Here is a 19,923-nt window from a genome sequence, read left to right as displayed (position 1 = left end):
CTAGATTCATTAGATACACCATGACATATATTTTGATAGTATTTTTGTTTGATATTGTAGATGGTAATATATTTTTCTACAAACTTGGTCAAAATAAGACAAGTTTGACTTGGAGTACACGCTCTATTAAAAAATGAATCAAACAATGCTGACCAATAGCAGATATATCACTATATCACACACATACATGACAAAGTGGTAAGTTAGAATGATGAGAATCATGCAGGAACCGAACAGAGTCCATTGGAACTCCATCTCACACACATACATCATGATGCTTGAAAAAAAAATGTGGTTCATATTAGCCTTTACTCTTCCTTGTTTTTCGCCCCGTTCGCTTGTTTTTCAGAGATGATGGTCTTTCTCACGAAGTCACCGAATTCAGAGAAGCTGGCATGCAAATGTACTTGAACTTGAAACTTTCAGTTACAAAAAGTTGCTTAGATGCTCATGCCCACATTGTGAAAAAAAAATGAATCAGGTCACATACAATTTTCATTTAACAACGGCAATATTTACAGTAAGTACAGGAGAAGAACTAGGTTCGCAGAAAAGGTAATGAGCTAAATCCTGATCGATCTATGCCAGGTAAACAGTAAAGTAGAATTAGCCCTGAGACAACAGGAGGCCGAATGTCCAATACCTTGCAACCAGAGTTCAGCTCAACTGGGGGAAAAGCAAATAGGCATATATAAGTTCTTGGCCTGCCTGCACGGATTACAGGCAAGGTGTCTCAAAGCTCTCAGCTTCATTGTCTTCGTCATCATCACCCTCTGTGGTATTGGGGGTTACATTCTGAACTGTAATGACTACCTGTCTGTTTCAAATTACTAGACGTTTTGGTAGGCTAAAATAAGCTAGCAAAACATCTAATAAATTGGAACAGAGGTAGTATTTCTTAAATTGTCATGCCTTGAGCAGAAGAAATCAACACATACTATGTTCACCGAAGCCGTTTTTCTCTCTCCTCAGTTTCCTCTCTCACTGACACCCGCCCAAACGGGGCCTATATATTTTAGCCTACTGCTGCTGCAGCTGCTGCAGGTAGTAAGCTAGATTTGGCAGAACTTACTTGACTTCTCCAAAATCTCCACTAAGACTGACGGGCAAGTTGTTTTGAGCTCTGCATACCGTTGACTTGCCACAACATCTTGTAGCCTATTAGGAGACAAGATAAACTCAAAGCAACTCTCCTTAAGCATATCACAATGGTGCTGATCAGCAAGTGCCAGCATAGCCACCACGGTGTGCACTGCAAGGTTCTTGGAGAGGATGCCTTGGCATATCATCTTCAGCCTCTCCATGGCGAACCGATCTGCCACCACAAGCAAATGACAAATCCTCTCTTTTCGGTCATGCTCATCTAGGCCGTCATCGTCAATGGCGGGCAACGCGTCCGTGTAGATGAATCCCAGCAGTGCCCTGAACAAAGACGGCTGCACGTCCTCGATGGCCAGGTGCTGCTGCTCCCCCTTGTCCCTCATCGGCCCATAGAGCTGCGCCCTGAACACCGGCGACCGCATGGCCAGCACGATCCTGTGCGCGGCGAACGTCTCCTCTCCCACATGAATCGTGACGTCCGTCCCCACTCCTTCCTCCAGCAACCTCCCGAGACACTCCGGCAGGTCTGGTGGCGGCACCTCGACCCTCGACACGGCCGGCTCGGGGGCCGCGAAGACCCGCTGGTTTTGCGTAACGGCGACGCGGCACATGACCGAGACGCGGTCGCCGCGGAGAACAGCGAAGTCCTCCACCTTGGTCCTCGGGACGACTAATCTGGCCCACGACGGCGGCGGCGGCGATCCGTTGCCGGTGCCGGCGCCGGCGGTGCTGAGGGAGATCTGCGGCGTGGTCGGCTCCCAGCGCGTGGATCCGTCGGCCTGGTTCACGAACCCGATGGTGAAGCACGCCTTCGCGTCGGCTCCCTGGGTCATGAGATCCGCGTGGAAACAGCACTCGTCGTCGCCGCTGCTCTTGCTCTTGCCGCCGCCTGCAGGCCCGCCGCCACGGGCGTCGCCGTCGGGGAAGAACCGGAGGGACCAGTGGTAGCCACCGACGGCGAAGGTGCCCGACCGCACGTAGCTGCCGGGGCCGACGCCCCTCGGCAGGCTGTAGCCGCAGACGTGGAAGACGTGCGTACCCTCCACGGTCTCGATCGCGCTCGTCGACGACGTCGTGGTCACCAGCGGCGCGCGCCCGGGTGGCGGCGGCGAGGTGGGCTTCGGCTGCATCAAACCAAGATCCTGGCCCGTGTTTAGTTCGAAAAAAACTTTGCAAAAAAGCTATCGCATCGAATTTTACGATATATGTATGGAGCATTAAATATAGATGAAAAAAAACTAATTATACAGTTTGGTTGGAAATCAGACGAACGTTTTGAGCCTAATTAGTCCATGATTAAACACTAATTGCCAAATAAAAACGAAAGTACTGTAGTAGCCAAATTCCAACTTTCCCCTCAACTAAACATGCCCTAAACGAAGCTCTATTTGCGTAGTAGCAGCGTCACGGAGAGAGGGGTTCGCGATGCCGCGGCAAATGCGGAATTTTGCGGCGCTACATTTGGGAGAACTCGCCAGCCTGTTCGGCTGGGGCTGGCTGGGCTGGCCAGCCCCCTCACGCGGACACTGTTTACATGAACAGTCTTTTTCTGTCAGAATAGTATTTTCCTCTCACACAAACCAGCCGGCAGTACTTCTTCACGAACCAGCAACGATACGAACTAGCCAACCGAACAGGCTGCGTGCCGTCGTGCAGAGCGATGGAATCCAAGCCACACTTGCTATCTGTGTGGTGGGGCCGGGCCAAGATTTGGTAATTGACTATAGGAGCATCCTGTAATTTTGATCGAAGCCATTATAATTTTTACTTTCCGAGATTTGTCATTATAATTTATCTAATAGAAAAATTGCCATTACAATGGTTGAACTCGCTCATTCTTACCATTATGGACGTATCTGGCGCTCTTGGGCCCACCTGCAGGTGATGTATCTCTGTTGTATTCTCATATAGACACATTTGCCATTATAATTCAGCGTTTCAGCGATACCAGCAACCTCGATTCAGGTCTCGCTGTCGGCGGCTTTGGAGACCGGCGCGGGCGTAGGCTACCGAGCGCGGCAGGCGAGCGGTCACGGGCGGTCTGTCACTGCGGTGGCGCGGCAGTTGTGGGCGTAGGTGGCATAGAGATGGCGGGCGGTCGCTGCGGAGGCAGTCATGGTGGGCGCAGCTGTCACGGGTGGGCCGTCACTGCGGTGGCGCGGCAGGCGGTCGCTGCAGAGGCAGTCACGCGCGGGCGCAGCCGGCGGATGCGGGTGCTGGTGTCCCAGTCATTGTTGCAGACATAGGCAGGTGCTGCGGTGCTGGTGGCGTAGCTAGGCTCTACGGGCGTCGGTGACCAGAGGAAGCAAAGCAGAGATAGTTTTTAGAGATTTTTGTGAATAGGAAGAACACTGGAACTTGCCCACCGCAGCTCCCCGCCCTCCTGTGCCCGCGACAGCCTGCCAGACCGCCGCCGTCGCCCACCTCGGCCGTGCCGGACTCGAGAGCCGCTGCCGCCCGCCTAAGACCAAGCTGGCATGGAGAGGCCCCGCCACCCACCTGCGCCCGTGCCGACCTGGAGAGGCGCCGCCACCGACCTGCGCCCGCACCAGCCTGGAGAGGGGGCGCTCATCTGCTGCTCCAGGCAGAGGAAGCTGGTGGCGGCGGAAGCTGCCTCGCCGGTGACCGCGCACGGATAGATGCGGTGTAGCTCGTCTGTGGCCGGGGATGCACGACCTCCACGGGCGAGGAAGCAGAGGAGGCACGGGGTCGCCATCTCGTCGTCGGCACCGAGGAGGTCGTGCTCCTGTGCGTGCTCCAGGTGCCGCCATGTTCGTCGCCGGCACCAGGCGCGACCATCGACCTACAGACTGTGGCCTCGGCTGCCTCGCCCCCACTTTCCCCTACGTCCTGTTCGCCGCCGCCATGGACCCCATTGTCGGCCATGGCCGGAGCTTGAGAGGGAGGAAGGGACAGAGGAAGAAGAAATAGATGGGGCAAAAATGTCATTCCCGTGGCCGATCCATGCTGTCAGGTCGAGTTCGCGTGCCACGTCAGAGATAATGGTAAGAATGTATCAAATGTTTCCTCTCCGATGGCAAATATGTATTGACAATTTTAAGAGTGAGACCTGAAGAGGTGCAATCCGTTATAATGGTAAAAGTTAAATATCCCCCGAATCGAGGTTGGTAGGGTTCATCGCGTTGCATCGTTTTATGGCCAAGATGGCCTTATCCTTTTGTCCACAGGGGCAATTTGGTCTATACCAAAATACAGCAGGAATACGGGGCCTGCAGGTGGGCCCAAGGGCGCTAGGTACGTCTATAATGGCAATTATCAACGAGTTCAACAATTATAATGACAAATTTCCTATTAGATAAATTGTAATGGCAAATCTCCAAAACATGAAAATTGTAATGGCTTCAATCAAAATATCCCTTATATATACTCCAAAGAAAAGCTCCTATTTGGTTGTCTATCTGCACAGACGGATCACGCCCGCATCGCCTGCTAGCGTAAGGGACCTCGCCCGCGCCGCTCTCATCCTCATCATCGGCTCGCTCTGCGGTGTCTGCGTGCTGCGGGCTCCAGCTCGCGGGAAGGATCCCGTCCTCCCCCATGTTGCCCATCTCGCACCGCGTGGCCCTGCTCGCGGGACGGATCCCGGATCCCGCCCTCCCTTGCGCCGCCCTAGCTCGCACCGCGTGCCCCTGCTCGTGGGACAGATCGCACACTCTCCGTGCCACCCTAGCCCGTACTCGCACCTCCCATTGCAGTCGTGCTCCATCCGCCTACCTTGAACCCTACCAGGTCAGTGACGTCGATGAGCTCCACACCGGTGACCTCCGCGCCACTCTATAGCATCGAGCCCCACGCTGGCATCGAGCTCCGCATCGACGAGCCTCCATTTTCGTCCAAGCAGCAAGTAGATATTGCGCTTAAAAGCGCATGTTGCAAACGTCTGTTTTAAGTATTTCAGAGTTATGTTGCAAGTGTTTCATATGGATGTTGCAAAAGTAGATCCAGATGTTGCAAATGTTGCAATAGTTGTACACGTATGTTGCAAAGCCCAATGTTTCATCTGTTTTTTCAGATGTACGTTGCAAGTGTGTTTATCTGGATGTTGCATATGTTTAACACATATATTTGCAAGTGTTTTATCTCGATGTTGCGTATGTTTTTGCAATGGTTTCAAGTGTTTTCAGGTGTTTTTTAAGTGTTTCAGATGTATGCTTCAAGTGTTTCATGTGCCGTCAGACGTATGTTGCAAATGTCGCTTCTGAATATTTTAAAAGTAGATCGGGTGTTGCATCTCCCTTCTCGCCTTCTGTTGCCACCTTCTCCCGCTCTTCTCGAAGCTGGTGATATTTGCGGCGACGCGGGCCCCACATAGGCACGCGAAACGGCATGAAAAAATGACTGCAAGCGCGGGCGTTCAGACGCCCCGTCCGTCCGGACATCCGAGCGCTAGCAAGGCCTATACTCAAGGGGAGCCTTCAAACACCTCATTTTTTCCCATATTTATACAAACAATAATGAGACTTGCTAAAATCCAGGTGCCTAAATTTTAGCTTCCTTTCAGGCAAATGATATTGCATATTTTTTTCCCTAAAATTGTAGTTTTAGTTAGTTGTAATTTATGTAGCCATAATCTACAATTTTGGGGTCCAAGAATAAAAGGCTCGTTAGACAAAACCCTAAACCTGACAAAATCTTATTTGTGTTGGCACAAAGAGGATTAACAATTACTTCTATAGTTAGACAAGGACAGAAATTTGATACATTATAATATAAAGATAAATAACAAATCACAAAAGTAACAATTTACTTGTATTAGTTGGTTGTACAAGAGTGTTGCCTACAATCATCTTAAAATTCAGGCACCTGAACAACAATCTATCCAACACGCTCGAGCGTGCAACTCCGTCGCCTGATCACCCATCTCCCCCGTCTTTCTCTCAAATTTGGTGTAAGTTTAAGGCCCCCATTGGAACGCAAGAACTTCACAAGAATCATACAGAAATTTCACAGGATTTATTTCATTTTCACAGAAAAATATAGGAAACATGAATATTTTCTGCGTTCCAAAGGGGCCTAAAGCGTCTTCCATCAATGCAATTTTCTGTAGCAGCATACTTTTTGTAAGAAAAAATGTATTTCACTGTTAAATATAGAATCAAAATATTTAAATAGGGCATATTGTTGTATTTTTTGCAATTAATGCAATAATCGAAGACCAATATTGCCTCTATTTAATGTTTAAAAAATATGACATGTGAAAATTTCAATTTAAATTCGAACTATGACATCTACATATCTAATTATGAATTGCTGTTGAATGTTATGCAACCAAAGATTTATACTCAAAATGTTGTGGTGCCAAAATAGATAGTGTTACTATAGAACAGAAGATAAAAAGGAAAGATAGGAGTGCACAGATGAGGCAAACGATCGAGTGCCATACTTTTCTTTTGTCCCCTAATCTAATTCAGATATAGCCCTCAAATGCAGATATATACAGAGAATAGATGGCAAAACCATTGGAAATTGCCCTAAAGCTTATATTGATTCTCTATGTGCCATGAGAATTACTGACCTCCTTTTGACCCTCGCTCTTTAATTTGAAATTTGCATTTCCTTAGCTTCCACTCTTTAAATTTTGGTATTTGCAGGCCAATTAAGGCTCTCCACTAGACATTCGATATATAGCTAGGTAGCTACATCATGACAGCGTCAATGTCGACGAAGGCCATGGTAAGGTCGGTAGCACCGTTGGGCATGAGCGAGCGTGGCAGTGGTGTCCATGCTCCTCGTGAAATCCATGGCGAGTACCAATCGGTGGTGCAGGCAAGGATAATGGAGGACAGACGATGCTGACATAGATGATTTTATGGATGAACCTTTCTATTTTTCGCCTGAAGAAAGCCCGCGAGTCATAGATCCACAGGGCTGACAAAGGCAGGTCATGTAAGGTTGAAGTAGATTTAGAGTTTCTTTGGTATGACTTTTCATCTCTGACTTCTTGCAATGGTTGCCGTGGAGTCTTACCAAACTGCCATAAAAAAAGGGCGTGGCTAGCGTCCAGATGTCTACACGGAGGCGCGCGTCCGGACGCCCATGCAACCCAACCCCCACAACCCCCCCCCCCCCCCCCCCCCCGTCCGCCTTCGCGCACACCCCATAAGTGCGCTCCGCCCCTGTCTCTACGGTCCACCGATCCCAGTCCTTCTCGGACTCCCTCCCCTCTCTCCGACTCTCCACGCGGGTGACACATAGGAGCTGGGATGAGCGGCTGAGGACAATCACACCCCCAGCGCGTCCCGACCTGTAGCACCCCCGTCTGCCGGCACCCAGCACCCCCGCCTGTCCGTCGGCCCCTTGGCGTGCCGCGTGCCCTGTCCGCCGGCCCTCGGTTCGTCCCCAAACGAGCAACATAAAACACTTGCAACATGAATGCAACATAAGAATGTAAACAAATGAAATAGTTCAAAGAAAGAAAACAGATGAAACATTTGGAATATGCTCTTGCAACATGTGTATGAAACACACGAAAAATTCAAAATAAAAACACTTGCAACTTGCAACATGAAACCACCTGCTGTAACATCAAACTAAAATAGCTGAAACATTTGAAACATATTGTTGCAACATATACAACATCCAGATAAAAAATGATTGTAACATACATATGGAAAAGAGATGAAACATTTTGAGCAAACACTTGCAACATGTCTCTGAAACACTTGCAACATATGCAACATGCGCAACATCGTCTAATTTACTTTTGCAACATCAAGATGAAACAATTGCAATATACATCTGAAACCCCTGAAATACTTGAAACATACATATACAACGTAGGGGGGAAGGACGGGTTGGTCGATTCCGGCCGTCGGGGTGGGAGCCGGCGGCGAGCCGCAGCACGCGAACACCACCAGCGCCGCCCACGCTTATGGGTGCTCTTGGCTCGGCTAGAGAAGACATGAGGCGTCACGACACATGCGCCACAGCGGCCATGGCGGGTCAACAGTGCGCGCGACGGCGATGGGAGACGGACGGATGAACGAAGAGGGAGCGAGCGGCACAAGTGACTAGGACGGGCGTGGGGCGTGGGGTGGGGGGGGGAGTATACGACGCGGCAGCCGACGAGCGCGCGGTGGGGGAAGAGGCGTGGATGAATGAGTGGTCACGCTACTGCGTCGGGTGCCGGGCGAATAAGGATGAACCAGTGGGGATTTGTTTTTCCTATTTCTGAGTGAGATGAGGCCCACTCCTGCGGAGCCGCGCACCCGCGTCCAGACGAGTATCACGGATAGATGCCCTGTACCATGAATTACCTTTAAAAAAAGGCTCATTGCAAGGAACCCAGAGCAGTTGGAGCTCAAAAAATGCGGCTTCTACTCACTCCTCATAAATTTCACTCAAATTATTACAAAATTGTCATTAAATCTTGTTTTTGCTAAACATTTTACAAAATAATTGTATTAGGTAGGCGACACCACACGTAGGAAAAAAACTAGTTTATCTATCTCTACAACTACAACAAAAATATTCGTAAGAGAATCGTTGACAGGGCTGCGAAACAAATCATCTCGCTCGCCTCGCTCCCTTCGTGCGAAACAAATCCCGACGCCTCCGCCGCTTCCCTCGGCTTCCTCTGCCACGCGCCCATGCGGCCTGGACCAGGCGCGACGGACGACCTCGCATGATTCGCCCCACCCCGCGTGCTATCTCTCTGTCCCGCGGAACCGTCGTCCGCCCGCGTACGCCGCCCCAGCTCCGCAGCTTGCCCCGCGTGCGTGAAACAAAAGCAGACAGCGAAGGCGGAGCAGCGACCCAGCAACCGAGGCGCCTCCTCCTCACCCTCGCCCTCGCCCTCGCCCTCGCCCTCCTCTATTTTTCTAGAAAAAAAATCCAACACCGATCTTTCTTCGGCGTCCCTCACCTCATGAAATGAGCGACGCGATCCACCTCTTCGTCTTCCTCCGCCGTGGCCACGCGGGCGCGGGCGCGCGGCGATACCTCCACTCGAGGCCTACTCCACCTCCACCTCCTGTCCTCCACACCATGGGCGGCCCCACATCAGTCATCAAGGATGGGATCTCCCTCTCCGGCGGAGGCGAAGGAGCATCCGGATCTAGCGAAGTACGATCGGATGCTGCGAAGGGAGGAGTGGATCCGGCACTTGGTTTGTCGATGAGGACTCGGAGGCAGCGGGCGCAACGCAGGAGCGAGCACACGTCAACAACCACTGTGACGTCAACGCGCAGGTTAGCGGCGGAGCACAGAGGCTGTTGTCCGCCTGCCAACAGTCCGACGACCTTGAGCTGTTGCTCAAAGGTTCGATTCTCCCCGGCCCTGCTTGTTGGATTAAATTATTTGCTTCTTGTCGTCATCTTCAGTGTTTCTCCTGCGGTTGATATGGGCATATGAAACTTGGTGCAGAGGGTGGTAGGGGATCTCCATTCTCAAGCAATTTCGCTACTAGCTGATTACTTTTAGGAGGAATTCCTTGAATCTCACCTGAAAAGGATCACTATCTCTGCAAAAGGAAACGAGGCATATCATCAATTTCTTTTCTTTCTTTCTTTACTGACCCGGAATCCTGTCATTTGCATAGCTGGTTTTCATGTGTAGTAAACAAGTTAGAAGCTAGAACCTTGTCCAAACCTGCTTGCATATGTTGCTAACGATCCAGCTCCAGATAATATGTTGTGAAATGTGTATCCTATTTTCTTAAGATGAATGTTTATTACTCTGCCATATTCTATAAGTTTGCATAGTTCCATTAGTATTCTTGATCAAATGGATCCTGAGATTGGTCGGCAAATTTCAGAACACGCTGCACGAATTCATAGATATTGCACTGATGATGGAGGTAGCTTTGCTGTTTTACAGTCGAATATATTTGTTTTTAATTCTTCCATTCTTTTCATCTGCTTAATAAAAGACAACCTCATAAACTGTAGGATCAAGAGGTATCTTTATAAAGAGGGATATGCTGAAGAAGATGACGGTTATGCTAATGCAGCCATTTCTTGTTGAGTATTGCTCCATGGTCAGGATAGAAGAGGCAAGAAAGCCAAGCAAGACAGGCTAATTGTCAAATTTCTAAAGAAATATATTCATTATGCGAAGAACCTTATTCAACCGAAGCTTACTGATGAGGTAACCTTTTCCAATCCTGCATAAAGAGCCATACAAAGTTAGCGGAGATATTATTTTTCTATTGTGCATTAACATACCATGCTTTCCTCACCAAGGTGGGGGCTGCTTTCTTCCTCTACAATACACTTCTGTATTTCAATGTTTCCTTTTTTCACTGCGGTGCATATTTGTTGATCTATTTGCCTTTGTTACCAATGACATTAAAAATATCTTGGGCTTTTATTAACTATGTCCATGCAATTTTATTGATTTAGGAGAGGATATTGGACAGACAAATTGTTGTATGATCTCTTGAAGCTTTTCTCTGGGTGATTTTTTGAAGTCTTCTCATCAACAAAGTAATGTCAAATTTTGCAGTGCTGCCACAGAAGAACTGTATGCAACACAATTAGCGAAGCTCCATGAAATGGGTTTCTTGACACACGAGAGAACATCCGAGCCTTGGCCGCTACCGCTAGAAATGTTCATGCTGCAGTGGAGCGAATTCTTGGAAACATGGGCCAATAAAATATGATGATGATAATTGTACTCTGATGTAGTTGGCATTGTGAGATCATGTCTGGTTCATTGGTTTTACAACTGCGATTGAGAGGTGACATCTAGATTCTGTGTTCAAGGACGACTAAAGAGTCTACCAGCGGAACCTTTCATATACATGTGATCCGGTGTCATGGTTAAAATTGTTGTTGTTGGTACATTGGGTTGCTTTACATTCATATTGATCTTTTGCAATCTTATGTACATGGACAATGTCTTTTGTACAAGCAGGTGGGGGAGGGAATATGTGGTGCAAACCATGAGAACCCAAAAAAGCTGTATTTCGATTGCTCAAAAAAAAAAGAGATGCATCCATCCATATCCCAAAGATGTCTTTTGTTTCAAGAGTTGGGATTACCTCAATTTTTTTTTTAAAAAATACGAGAATAATAAATTCAGTGATTTTTGTCATTTTATATGAATTTTTTATAAAACGAGATTGAGTTCTAACTTTTATGACAAAAGTACATCTATGTTTTTTGAACATGCATCACTTCAATTTTTTGAAGCCACAGAAATATGTTTTGATTGAATCTTTAAGAGATTACTTCAAATTTGATAGAATTAATTTTTAATTTAATATAACCGTAGCGTTAGCACGGTGAAATAAATGTTACTTTAATGTTGGTATTTAATTTTATAGTATTATTATTTTATTATATGATTTATGTATTTTTAATATAAAATATTAACTATGCCGTAGGCAACGCACGTGTACAAACCTAATATATAAATTAATGTCACCGCTCCTCCCGTCCTCCGCAACCCAAGAGGATGTAGGTTGGCGCTGACAGAGAGGGACGTCACGTGGGGAAAAGAGAGACGGGCACGATTGCCTGGTCCAAAGGGTTTCACCTATCGGTGCTTCTTAAAACAGATCACCATCGGTGGAGTCGTGAGATGAAAGATTACTAGTACTAGTGACCCTCTTCTATGTGCATCTGCATGGAAAAAGTTACTAGAAGTACTCGATAAGTATATAGAAACAAAAGAGGACGGGAAATTAGCCGATGTGGCCGCATGGCACCACAGTACTACTGTATATATTATTTCTTTGATGGGGGAATGCAGGAACGTGCGGTAGATTAATTACACACTAATTGTACTTCCATGGACAGAGGGAGGAGGGATTACTTTTTCTCATCGATGACAAAATGCAAGGCAGAGGACACTATTTTAACCAGTCTGTCAGTCCCAAAGCCCAATGCTGTCAAAGTAAACAGTCGCAATGTGAAAAGAATGCTTGAAAGTACCGTTCGCGGATTCGGTGGGAGAGAAAAAAAACCGTTCGCTCAAGCGAACAGGTCGGGCTTTGTGCTGGGTGGTGCTGGTGGTCAGGGTGGAGACTTGTGGAGCGCGGGGCCAGACGACGAAACGCCGGAACACGCGCGCACTGTGCTCAACTGCTACCTGACTCTCTCTGACGGCCGACGCGTGCCGTGCTCTGCTAGTGCTTGCTTGGTCGTGGGCCGTGGCCGCCGGTGTGTACTGTACGAGTCCACATCCACACCGCACGCCACGCCGCCTTGGCTGTTCCGCGGTTGCGTTGCATATATTTAGCCCGCGCCAGCTTGGCTTCCCAATCCAACTCCAATTGCAGATTTGCAGTCTAGTCAACTCGCTCCTCCGGCTCCAGGAAGGGAGGGGAGAGAGAGACCCACAGAGGGAGGGTGTGTGTAGCAGAGCAGAGCAACCATGGACGACGCAGAGAGATCCCTGCAGGCGCCCGAGAGCTCCGTCGACTGGCGCGGCCGCCCGTGCCGGCAGCGCCACGGCGGCATGCGCGCCGCCGTCTTCATCCTAGGTCCGTTTCTGCTGGCTCTTGCTTGCTCCTCTCGCCGACGACCGACCGACCGTACCAATGCGATATACTCTTGCATCTCTCCATGCATATGCAGTGTTCCAGGCGTCGCAGACGATGGCGCTGGCGGCGGTGGGGAGCAACCTGATCACCTTCGTCTTCGGGGAGCTGCACTTCCCGCTGTCGCAGGCCGCCAACGTGGTGACCAACTTCGTCGGCACCGTCTTCATCCTCTCCCCGCTCGGCGGCTTCCTCTCCGACTCCTACGCCGGCTGCTTCCGGACGCTGCTACCGTTCGCCGCCGTCGAGCTCGCGGTGCAGTACTACTACATCCTCTTTACCTCCTCTCAACACTAGTGGTCCTTCTCCTTCCTTCCTTCTCGTCGTTCCTCTCGTCTTCCTCCTCCTTCGTCGTTGATGGATTGGACAGTAGTAGTCGTACTCCTATCCTATTCCTATTGTTGCATCACTCTCACGCGGACTGGACGACATGGACCAGCCAGCCAGCTGCTCTTTTTTGCTCCTTTGTTTTTGACCCGCCTTTTCATGTTCGTGGCAAGGGATATGAACTGAAACATGAGAACATGGTAGGGTCATGGGCATGGATGATGGATGCATGGGCCGGAAAAGACGCCCATCACCATGACCGACAAAGCTTCCATTTTTTTTTAAACACACACAGACACAAAAAAAAAAACCAAAAGTCGCTGGTTGCAGCAACGAGCTCGCAGCCGCTCACATGCTTGCTTGCACACTGCTGAACAGGATACCAGGATACCACCAGATGACCAGACTATAGTTTTCACTACAGTAGTTTGCACGAAAGCAAGTGCGGGGACCGGGAGGGCGAGTTGAGCATTTTTGGGAGTTTGGATCCATCAGCACCAATCCTTCTCCTCTTCTTTAATCACATCAAGAAAAAAAGAAGCACCAATCCTTCTCCTTCAAATGAGTGCTCAGTTCAGTCTTCAGTGCAAAGAGATCTCCAGTTCTTTTCCTTAGAGAGAGAGGGGCTGTGTCTGGACCAGGGTTAAAGTTTAGTAGCTATGAGAACTAAATATGAACTAATTATAAAACTAATTACATAAAAAGAGTAGACTAGCCAGTGAGACGAATCTATTAAACCTAATTAATTCATAATTAGCGAATGCTTTTTTTTTTCCTTTGGGCAAAAGATTCGTCTGCAGTTCAAATCGGCTGAACGGGATTCCGACAGGAACATTGGGATTCACGAGGTGTGTGGTTCATCTGGAATTCTGGATCTGGCAACCCCCTTCGGCCCTTCCCTCTCCTGCTGTCCTGCAAAAGTTTTTGCAACCAGTGTGTTGTGTCATTGTGTGCCTGTTGGCTAGCTTTTGCGTGTGGGTACTGACTGGTTTGGCGGATGGCATTGAGTTTTCCATGCTGGGGGCCCTGGGGGCTAAAAGGATATGATGGTATCATTGAGCTGTTCGGTGGTAGTAATAATAGTTTTCATCGCTGGAGCCAAATCGTTGCATCATTGAGATGCACTTCTAATTTTCAAAAAAAAAAAGATCTCTCTGCTACAGTAAGCGCGCAATAATCCACTTTATCTACTCAAACTATTTTGATCGTTCCAGTTCATCTATCAGCCTGTTCGTTTGTTGATTTTAGTCATAGCTTATCAGCCATGGTACAGTATTTTTCTATCACAATAAACCAACACCAGCCTGTATGTCAAATGAGATAGTTTTTTTTTTTGTTTCTGTTCTCCAACCACAAGCTGAATTTCAAATTCAGATTTTGAGAGGAGACAAATTAGACGACATCGTTTTAATTGTTCACTTAAACTTATCAACCTGCCTTATTAGTCATAGAACGGTGTTTTTCTCTCATAATAAATCAGCTTAAGCCGGCAACCGAACAAGTTGAAGAACACGTGAAATAAATTTTTTTATAATTATTTCCATAGTTTCAGACCATAATAATACTCCCTCCGTTCCTTAATATAAGCCGTATAGATTTCTAAAGAAAATTCTAAAATATAGGTACATATCAGCTCCTACGCCGATTAGTTTGAAAACCTTCCCACTGTATATAGCACATGCCCTAACCAATCTCTTAAATTTAAGAAGCAATCTGATTGAGAGAGAGAAGATGGTCTGATTTTTCTTTTTTTTCTCGGTCTCACATCCTTCCCCAAGCCGTGCGTTAATATTGGTGCTAAAAACTATATGGCTTATATTAAGAAACGGAGGGAGTATTAAATTACAGATCCATACTACTGAAATGAAGTTGAGCAATTCTACTATCTCTGCCCACAGAGATGCAATTCTGAATTTGGACCGAGACAAGCTTATCGAAGTTTTTAGAAAAATATTACTAACAGTTATAAATTTAAACAAATATACTAAAATGTATTTTACAATTAATTTAAGAATGCTAATTCAGTATAAGAAATGTTAACAACGTTTTATATAGACTTCATTAAACTTAAAACCGTTCAATTTTATTTTAACGGGAGGACGAAGGAGTACGTGCCTCCATCCAAACACGCAACACATTCCCAAGATTTTTTAGCTACTGGGTACAGTTCATTCACTGTGGCCTGTGGTGGGTAGGGTAGGACCGGTGATACCGTGCTATTGTTTGAGCTGTGACTTGTGAGGTGGGTGGGCCGTACTGGATGACCGGTACGGTGGTAGGGTTTTCCATTGGATCTCATATCTCGTATTTTATTTATGGCGATCTACCTAATATTTTGAACTTTTGCCTTTGAACTTTTCCCCGGCTACGAAGAATCTATCACGGTCATAGGAATTTAGGATCTTTGGAAGAACTGTTGCAGATTCATATGAGTATTTCCTGTCCTCTCGATCAGGATATATATTCAGAGCAGAAAAGGACCTCATCTGTTTTGCAGTACTCTAATAATGGTTGCAAAATTTTGGCAATGCGAAGTGATAAAGCCCATTTTTTGTCGTGTGTTTTACCAGGGCCTGGTATTACTGGCGGTACAAGCACATCTGCCACAGCTCAAGTCGCCGCCGTGCAACATGCTGACCATGGCCGGCAGCTGCGAGCGGGCCAGCGGGTTCAAGGCCGCCATCTTCTTCGTGGCGCTGTACCTGGTGGCGCTCGGCACCGGCTGCGTGATGCCCAACATGACGACGTACGGCGGCGACCAGTTCGCCGGCGCGGTGGAGAAGGACGCCAGCAAGAGGCTCTCCACCTACTTCAACCTCTCCTACTTCGGCTACTGCGTCGCCGAGGTCGTCGCGCTCACGGCCGTGGTCTGGGCGCAGACGCGCTTCGGGATGGCCATCGGCTTCGGCCTCGCCGCTGCCGCCTTGGGCGCCGGGCTCGTCACCCTCGTCTCCGGCGCGGTGTTGTACCGGAACAAGCCTCCCCGGGGCAGCGTCATCTTTACACCCATTGCAAGGGTGAGAAGAAAAGAACTTGATTCACAAAACCCTCCAATGCAAGTTCATACACATGTTCCACTCATTGCCAAATACGGTTGCCTGACTGCAATTATAAAATTCGTCAGGTTTTCGTCGCTGCGTTCAGCAAGAGGAAGCAAATCTGCCCTTCCGGCTCCTCCAATCCTGCCCACACTGCAGCCGGAGATCCGGCGGTCGTCGACGGCGGCGACTTCCGCCACGCCAACAAGTTCAGGTCAACATCTAGCTTGTGCACCATCCACGTTCAGTATTCAGACACCTGACCTGACCAAAGTGAGAAAAAAAATTGAAAACTTTGGCAGGTTCTTGGACAAGGCGTGCATCAGGGACGCGGCGGACACGGTGCCGGAGAGCGAGTGGCGGCTCTGCACGGCGGCCGAGGTGCAGCAGACCAAGACACTCCTGGCCGTTCTGCCCATCGTGGCGTGCACCGTCGTCACCAACACCGTGCTCGCGCAGCTGCAGACGTTCTCGGTGCAGCAGGGCAGCGTCATGGACACCAGGCTGGCGCCGGGCTCCTCCTCCTCCTTCCGCATCCCGCCGGCGTCGCTGCAGGCCATCCCCTACGCCATGCTGCTGGCGCTCGTCCCGGCCTACGAGCTCCTCCTCGTGCCGCTCACGCGGAGGCTCACGGGCACGCGGTCCGGGATCACCCCGCTCCAGCGCATCGGCGTCGGCCTCTGCCTCGTCGCGCTGTCCATGGCCTCCGCCGCGGCCGTCGAGCACAGGCGCCGGGACGCCGCCGTGTCGTCCGGAGGAGGACACCAGCTGTCCGTGCTCTGGCTCGTGCCGCAGTTCTTCGTATTCGGCGTGTCGGAGCTGTTCACCAACGTGGGGCTCATGGAGTTCTTCTACAAGCAGGCGGCGGCCGCCGGGGCGATGCAGATGCAGGCCTTCTTCATGGCCTTCTTTTACTGCTCCTTCTCGTTCGGGTTCTTCCTCAGCTCCGTGCTCGTCTCGCTGGTGAACAGGGTCACGGCGAGGGGCGGCCGCCGTGGCTGGCTCGGCGACAATGACCTTAACAAGGACAGGCTCGACCTGTTCTACTGGGTGCTCGCCGCGCTCAGCGTGCTCAACTTCTTTTGCTACCTATTGTGTGCGAGGTGGTACAATTCTGGTGCCGGCGGCTCTGAGTCTGATGAAGCTGCCCCCGGCGAGGTCGCCTCTGAGGAGGAAGACGACGGCAAGGGGCTCATCTGACAACACCGAAACGAGCATGATACTGAAAACTGATGTATATGGTAACACAGATGTGCAATCATTCAACGCACACGCCTCTTTTCTTACAAAAGCATATATACAAGGTCTCCTATCGGGGTTGATTAAAACCCACGAGCACCACAGAATTCAGAGCATTGGTGGCGCATCCGCGTGTCGACACGTCGCGCTACATCTTTTGCAAAAAAACCCTCTAGCTTTTCAGAAACCAACCCGCAGTCCAGATCTCCTGATGTTCATCGGCCTCGCTCCCACACGGGCTAGGTGGCATCTGAAACCCTAGCTTCCCTCATCTCTTCCCTCTTCTCGCCTCCACTCGTGGTGATGGAGGAGCTCATGGATATGCGGGGACCTCCCCTCCTCTCGCGTTGACGGGGCAGCGCACGGATTTGCGAGGACCTCCTCACCCCTCTGCTCATGGTGACGACACGGATCTAAGGGTCGGTGGCATCTCTCCCGTCTGTTTCTCGGTCTCCCTTTCCTCTCTCCCTCCTTATCGTCGCCACCGGCGCCTCCATGCCCTCTCCTAAGTGTAACACCCTCGGTGTTACCGCTTAAACAACTTGCTAAACTATGTCACGAGCATCATGTTTATATGTCAATGCATGTGATAAAGTGTGTAGATCAATTTCCGTAACTCAAAACGATGTGCTAAACGAAAGTTGATTCAATAGTCATGTTATATCACTTAGGGTTTAAAACCAATTTTTATTAAGCAAAAATACTATAGAACATATATGTGACACTTAAATAAAGTTAGAAGTACAAACTTTGTAGATAACAATGCAACTTTAACTCTTGAAAAATAGATGTTGTTAACTAGTGTTTTGGGAGCTCAAAAATCAAACTTGACGTTAAGATAAGCTCTTGTCATTAAGTCGACAAGCACTTGAATGATTGTTAAAATACAATTTTTAGCGAATTATATTGAGCGAATTAGTTAAATGGTGCTAAAATATTTTGCTCCCACGGGTTAGTATAAGGTATGGACTATGGGATGAAGTATTTGTTGGTTGAGATTAGCAAGGTTTAGATCTATTAAAAATTGCGACAAAAGAGTTAATGGTTACTTAGTCCTAACTGATAACCTTATCGTTTCTAAGTATGAAGGGTGGTAGACAATGCTATTTTGACATTTAATTTCTAACAAAAATGTTTAAACACTAGTTGCACTTTTTGGTATTTGTTGATTGCATCAAAGTGAGTGTTTGGGCATGGCATAGGTCGACATTGTGTTGGATGTCCTGTTGTTCGCTCTAAAATTGCCCTAACTTAACTAGAACGCGCTGCGAACCCTGATTCGGTGCTCGGTTCGTGAACCGGCTTTCAGCATGACGAACCCATGTTGGCACCTCCCTATCTCCATCTCTAGTCACTCTTGGGTCACTACGATTGCTTCGCTAGATAGCTGGTGACGTGGACCTTAGTTCAGTGAAGTGGTTGAACCTTAGTCGCACTGATTGGCAGCCTTTGCATCGCTTCAAAATTCGTACAAACGCATTGTTCGGTTGTTTGGCTCCGTGGGCGCGGTCACCATGCGCTACCATTGCCTGGCCGTTCATGGCTTTGGCCGCGTCATGTGTAACAACCCAAAAATCCACACACCAAAAATACCAACTACAAAATTTTTCTCAAAACCTCCATGTGATGATGAGTGTCATGTAAAGTAACCCAACCTAAGTCAATACATAAGCATAGCATGTCATATGTTGATTATGATTGTTAATTTCTATTAAATAGATGTTGCATACATGATTAACTTAAATTGTGATTTGGATTCTCATTGCTTTATGTTATGACTAACATTTCTATAAAGTTTATTACTAAACAAAATTCCCTAAACTCCAATGAACAAGTTACCTCAGTTTTAAATTCGAAATCTAAACCAAATTTGAATTTAAACAATGGAAAGGAAATGAAAAACAAAAAAAGAAAAGAAAAAGGGGAGAAGAAGGCCTCACAGGCTCGACCTGCTCGGCCCACGCCAGCTAGCCAGCCTCAGCGCGTGCGCACGCGGCCCAGCAAGCCGGCCCAGTAGGCCGCCCACGCCCGCGCGCCCGTCAGCCCCGCCACAGTCGCTGCCAACGGACCCCACCCGTCAGCCCTCCTGTTCTTCTCCACGCCGCGCGACCAAGAGCCGACAGCGGTGGCAGGGGCGGGCCAGGGGTCATGCCCAGGGCATGGTCCTATCCCCCCCTTGGCGCATTGCCCACGCGACCTCCGCGCCAACCACCCGACGCCGCAATGCCGTTCGATGCCCATGGTGCATCACCGACCGTCCGCCCGTCCGCCGAAGATGGAGCTCAGAGCTCTAGCTATAAAGCCACACCCAGAGCCCTAGGGTTCTCCCAATGCCCCGCCGCCACCGTGGTGGCCGACCACAGCACACCTAAGCCAAGAGAGAAGAGTGCGGGAAGAAGGGGGGAAACGCTGACGCCGCTGCGAAGGGGAAAAGCTTGCTGAGACCGCCGGAGCCGAGAGCGACGCCGGAGCCAAGAGCGACACCGTCGTCTACATCACCGACGCGGTTTGGCACGGCACTATACGGCTACCGGAGCTACATGGCCTCGAATCGACACGGCATCACCATCCATTCTTCCACGCCACCTAAGGTGAGCCTTCCGGTCTCTCTGCTCACCGCCGGACCCTGCTGTTCGGCCATGGCGCTCCACACCGGGAGCATGTAGGCCAAGGCCGTCTCTGGCCGCTGGGAACACCCACACCCACGCACAC

The 19,923-nt window shown here is 49.1% G+C and overlaps 2 protein-coding genes and 1 long non-coding RNA gene across 5 annotated transcripts; 2 read left to right on the top strand and 1 right to left on the bottom strand.

The window, feature by feature from the left end:
• Positions 1-592: 592 nt before the first annotated feature.
• Positions 593-2,231, bottom strand: LOC136502199 (BTB/POZ and MATH domain-containing protein 1-like). The gene has a single exon (XM_066497666.1). It carries the CDS (start codon positions 2,229-2,231, stop codon positions 1,053-1,055), a length of 1,179 nt encoding a protein of 392 aa, XP_066353763.1. The 3' UTR covers positions 593-1,052.
• Positions 2,232-8,824: 6,593 nt separating this feature from the next.
• Positions 8,825-11,118, top strand: LOC136501191 (uncharacterized). Of its 3 annotated transcripts, XR_010770197.1 has the most exons (4): positions 8,825-9,381; positions 9,487-9,919; positions 10,011-10,209; positions 10,464-11,118. It is a non-coding gene; the product is annotated as an uncharacterized lncRNA (long non-coding RNA). The 3 variants fall into 3 exon arrangements; XR_010770198.1 differs by having other exon boundaries at positions 9,487-10,209; positions 10,567-11,118; XR_010770196.1 differs by having other exon boundaries at positions 9,487-10,209.
• A 1,233-nt stretch (positions 11,119-12,351) lies between these two features.
• On the top strand, positions 12,352-17,299 carry LOC136501437 (protein NRT1/ PTR FAMILY 4.3-like). The gene is made up of 5 exons (XM_066496972.1): positions 12,352-12,550; positions 12,645-12,862; positions 15,505-15,951; positions 16,059-16,186; positions 16,275-17,299. Exons 1-5 carry the CDS (start codon positions 12,442-12,444, stop codon positions 17,170-17,172), a joined length of 1,800 nt encoding a protein of 599 aa, XP_066353069.1. The 5' UTR covers positions 12,352-12,441; the 3' UTR covers positions 17,173-17,299.
• Positions 17,300-19,923: the final 2,624 nt, after the last annotated feature.

The sequence above is a fragment of the Miscanthus floridulus genome, chromosome 13, assembly GCF_019320115.1.
Source record: "Miscanthus floridulus cultivar M001 chromosome 13, ASM1932011v1, whole genome shotgun sequence".
Lineage (NCBI taxonomy): Eukaryota > Viridiplantae > Streptophyta > Magnoliopsida > Poales > Poaceae > Miscanthus > Miscanthus floridulus.
Note: the sequence above shows the minus strand (reverse complement) of the source record. Positions and strands in the feature narration are given on the sequence as shown.

What these genes read in the sequence shown, in the direction of transcription:
- LOC136502199 (XM_066497666.1), bottom strand. Translation starts at nt 2,231, where the DNA reads ATGCAGCCGAAGCCCACCTCGCCGCCGCCACCCGGGCGCGCGCCGCTG.
- LOC136501437 (XM_066496972.1), top strand. Translation starts at nt 12,442, where the DNA reads ATGGACGACGCAGAGAGATCCCTGCAGGCGCCCGAGAGCTCCGTCGAC. An exon ending in CGCCGCCGTCTTCATCCTAG is followed by an intron (nt 12,551 to 12,644) that starts GTCCGTTTCTGC and finishes ATGCATATGCAG; the next exon opens with TGTTCCAGGCGTCGCAGACG. An exon ending in CGCCACGCCAACAAGTTCAG is followed by an intron (nt 16,187 to 16,274) that starts GTCAACATCTAG and finishes AAACTTTGGCAG; the next exon opens with GTTCTTGGACAAGGCGTGCA.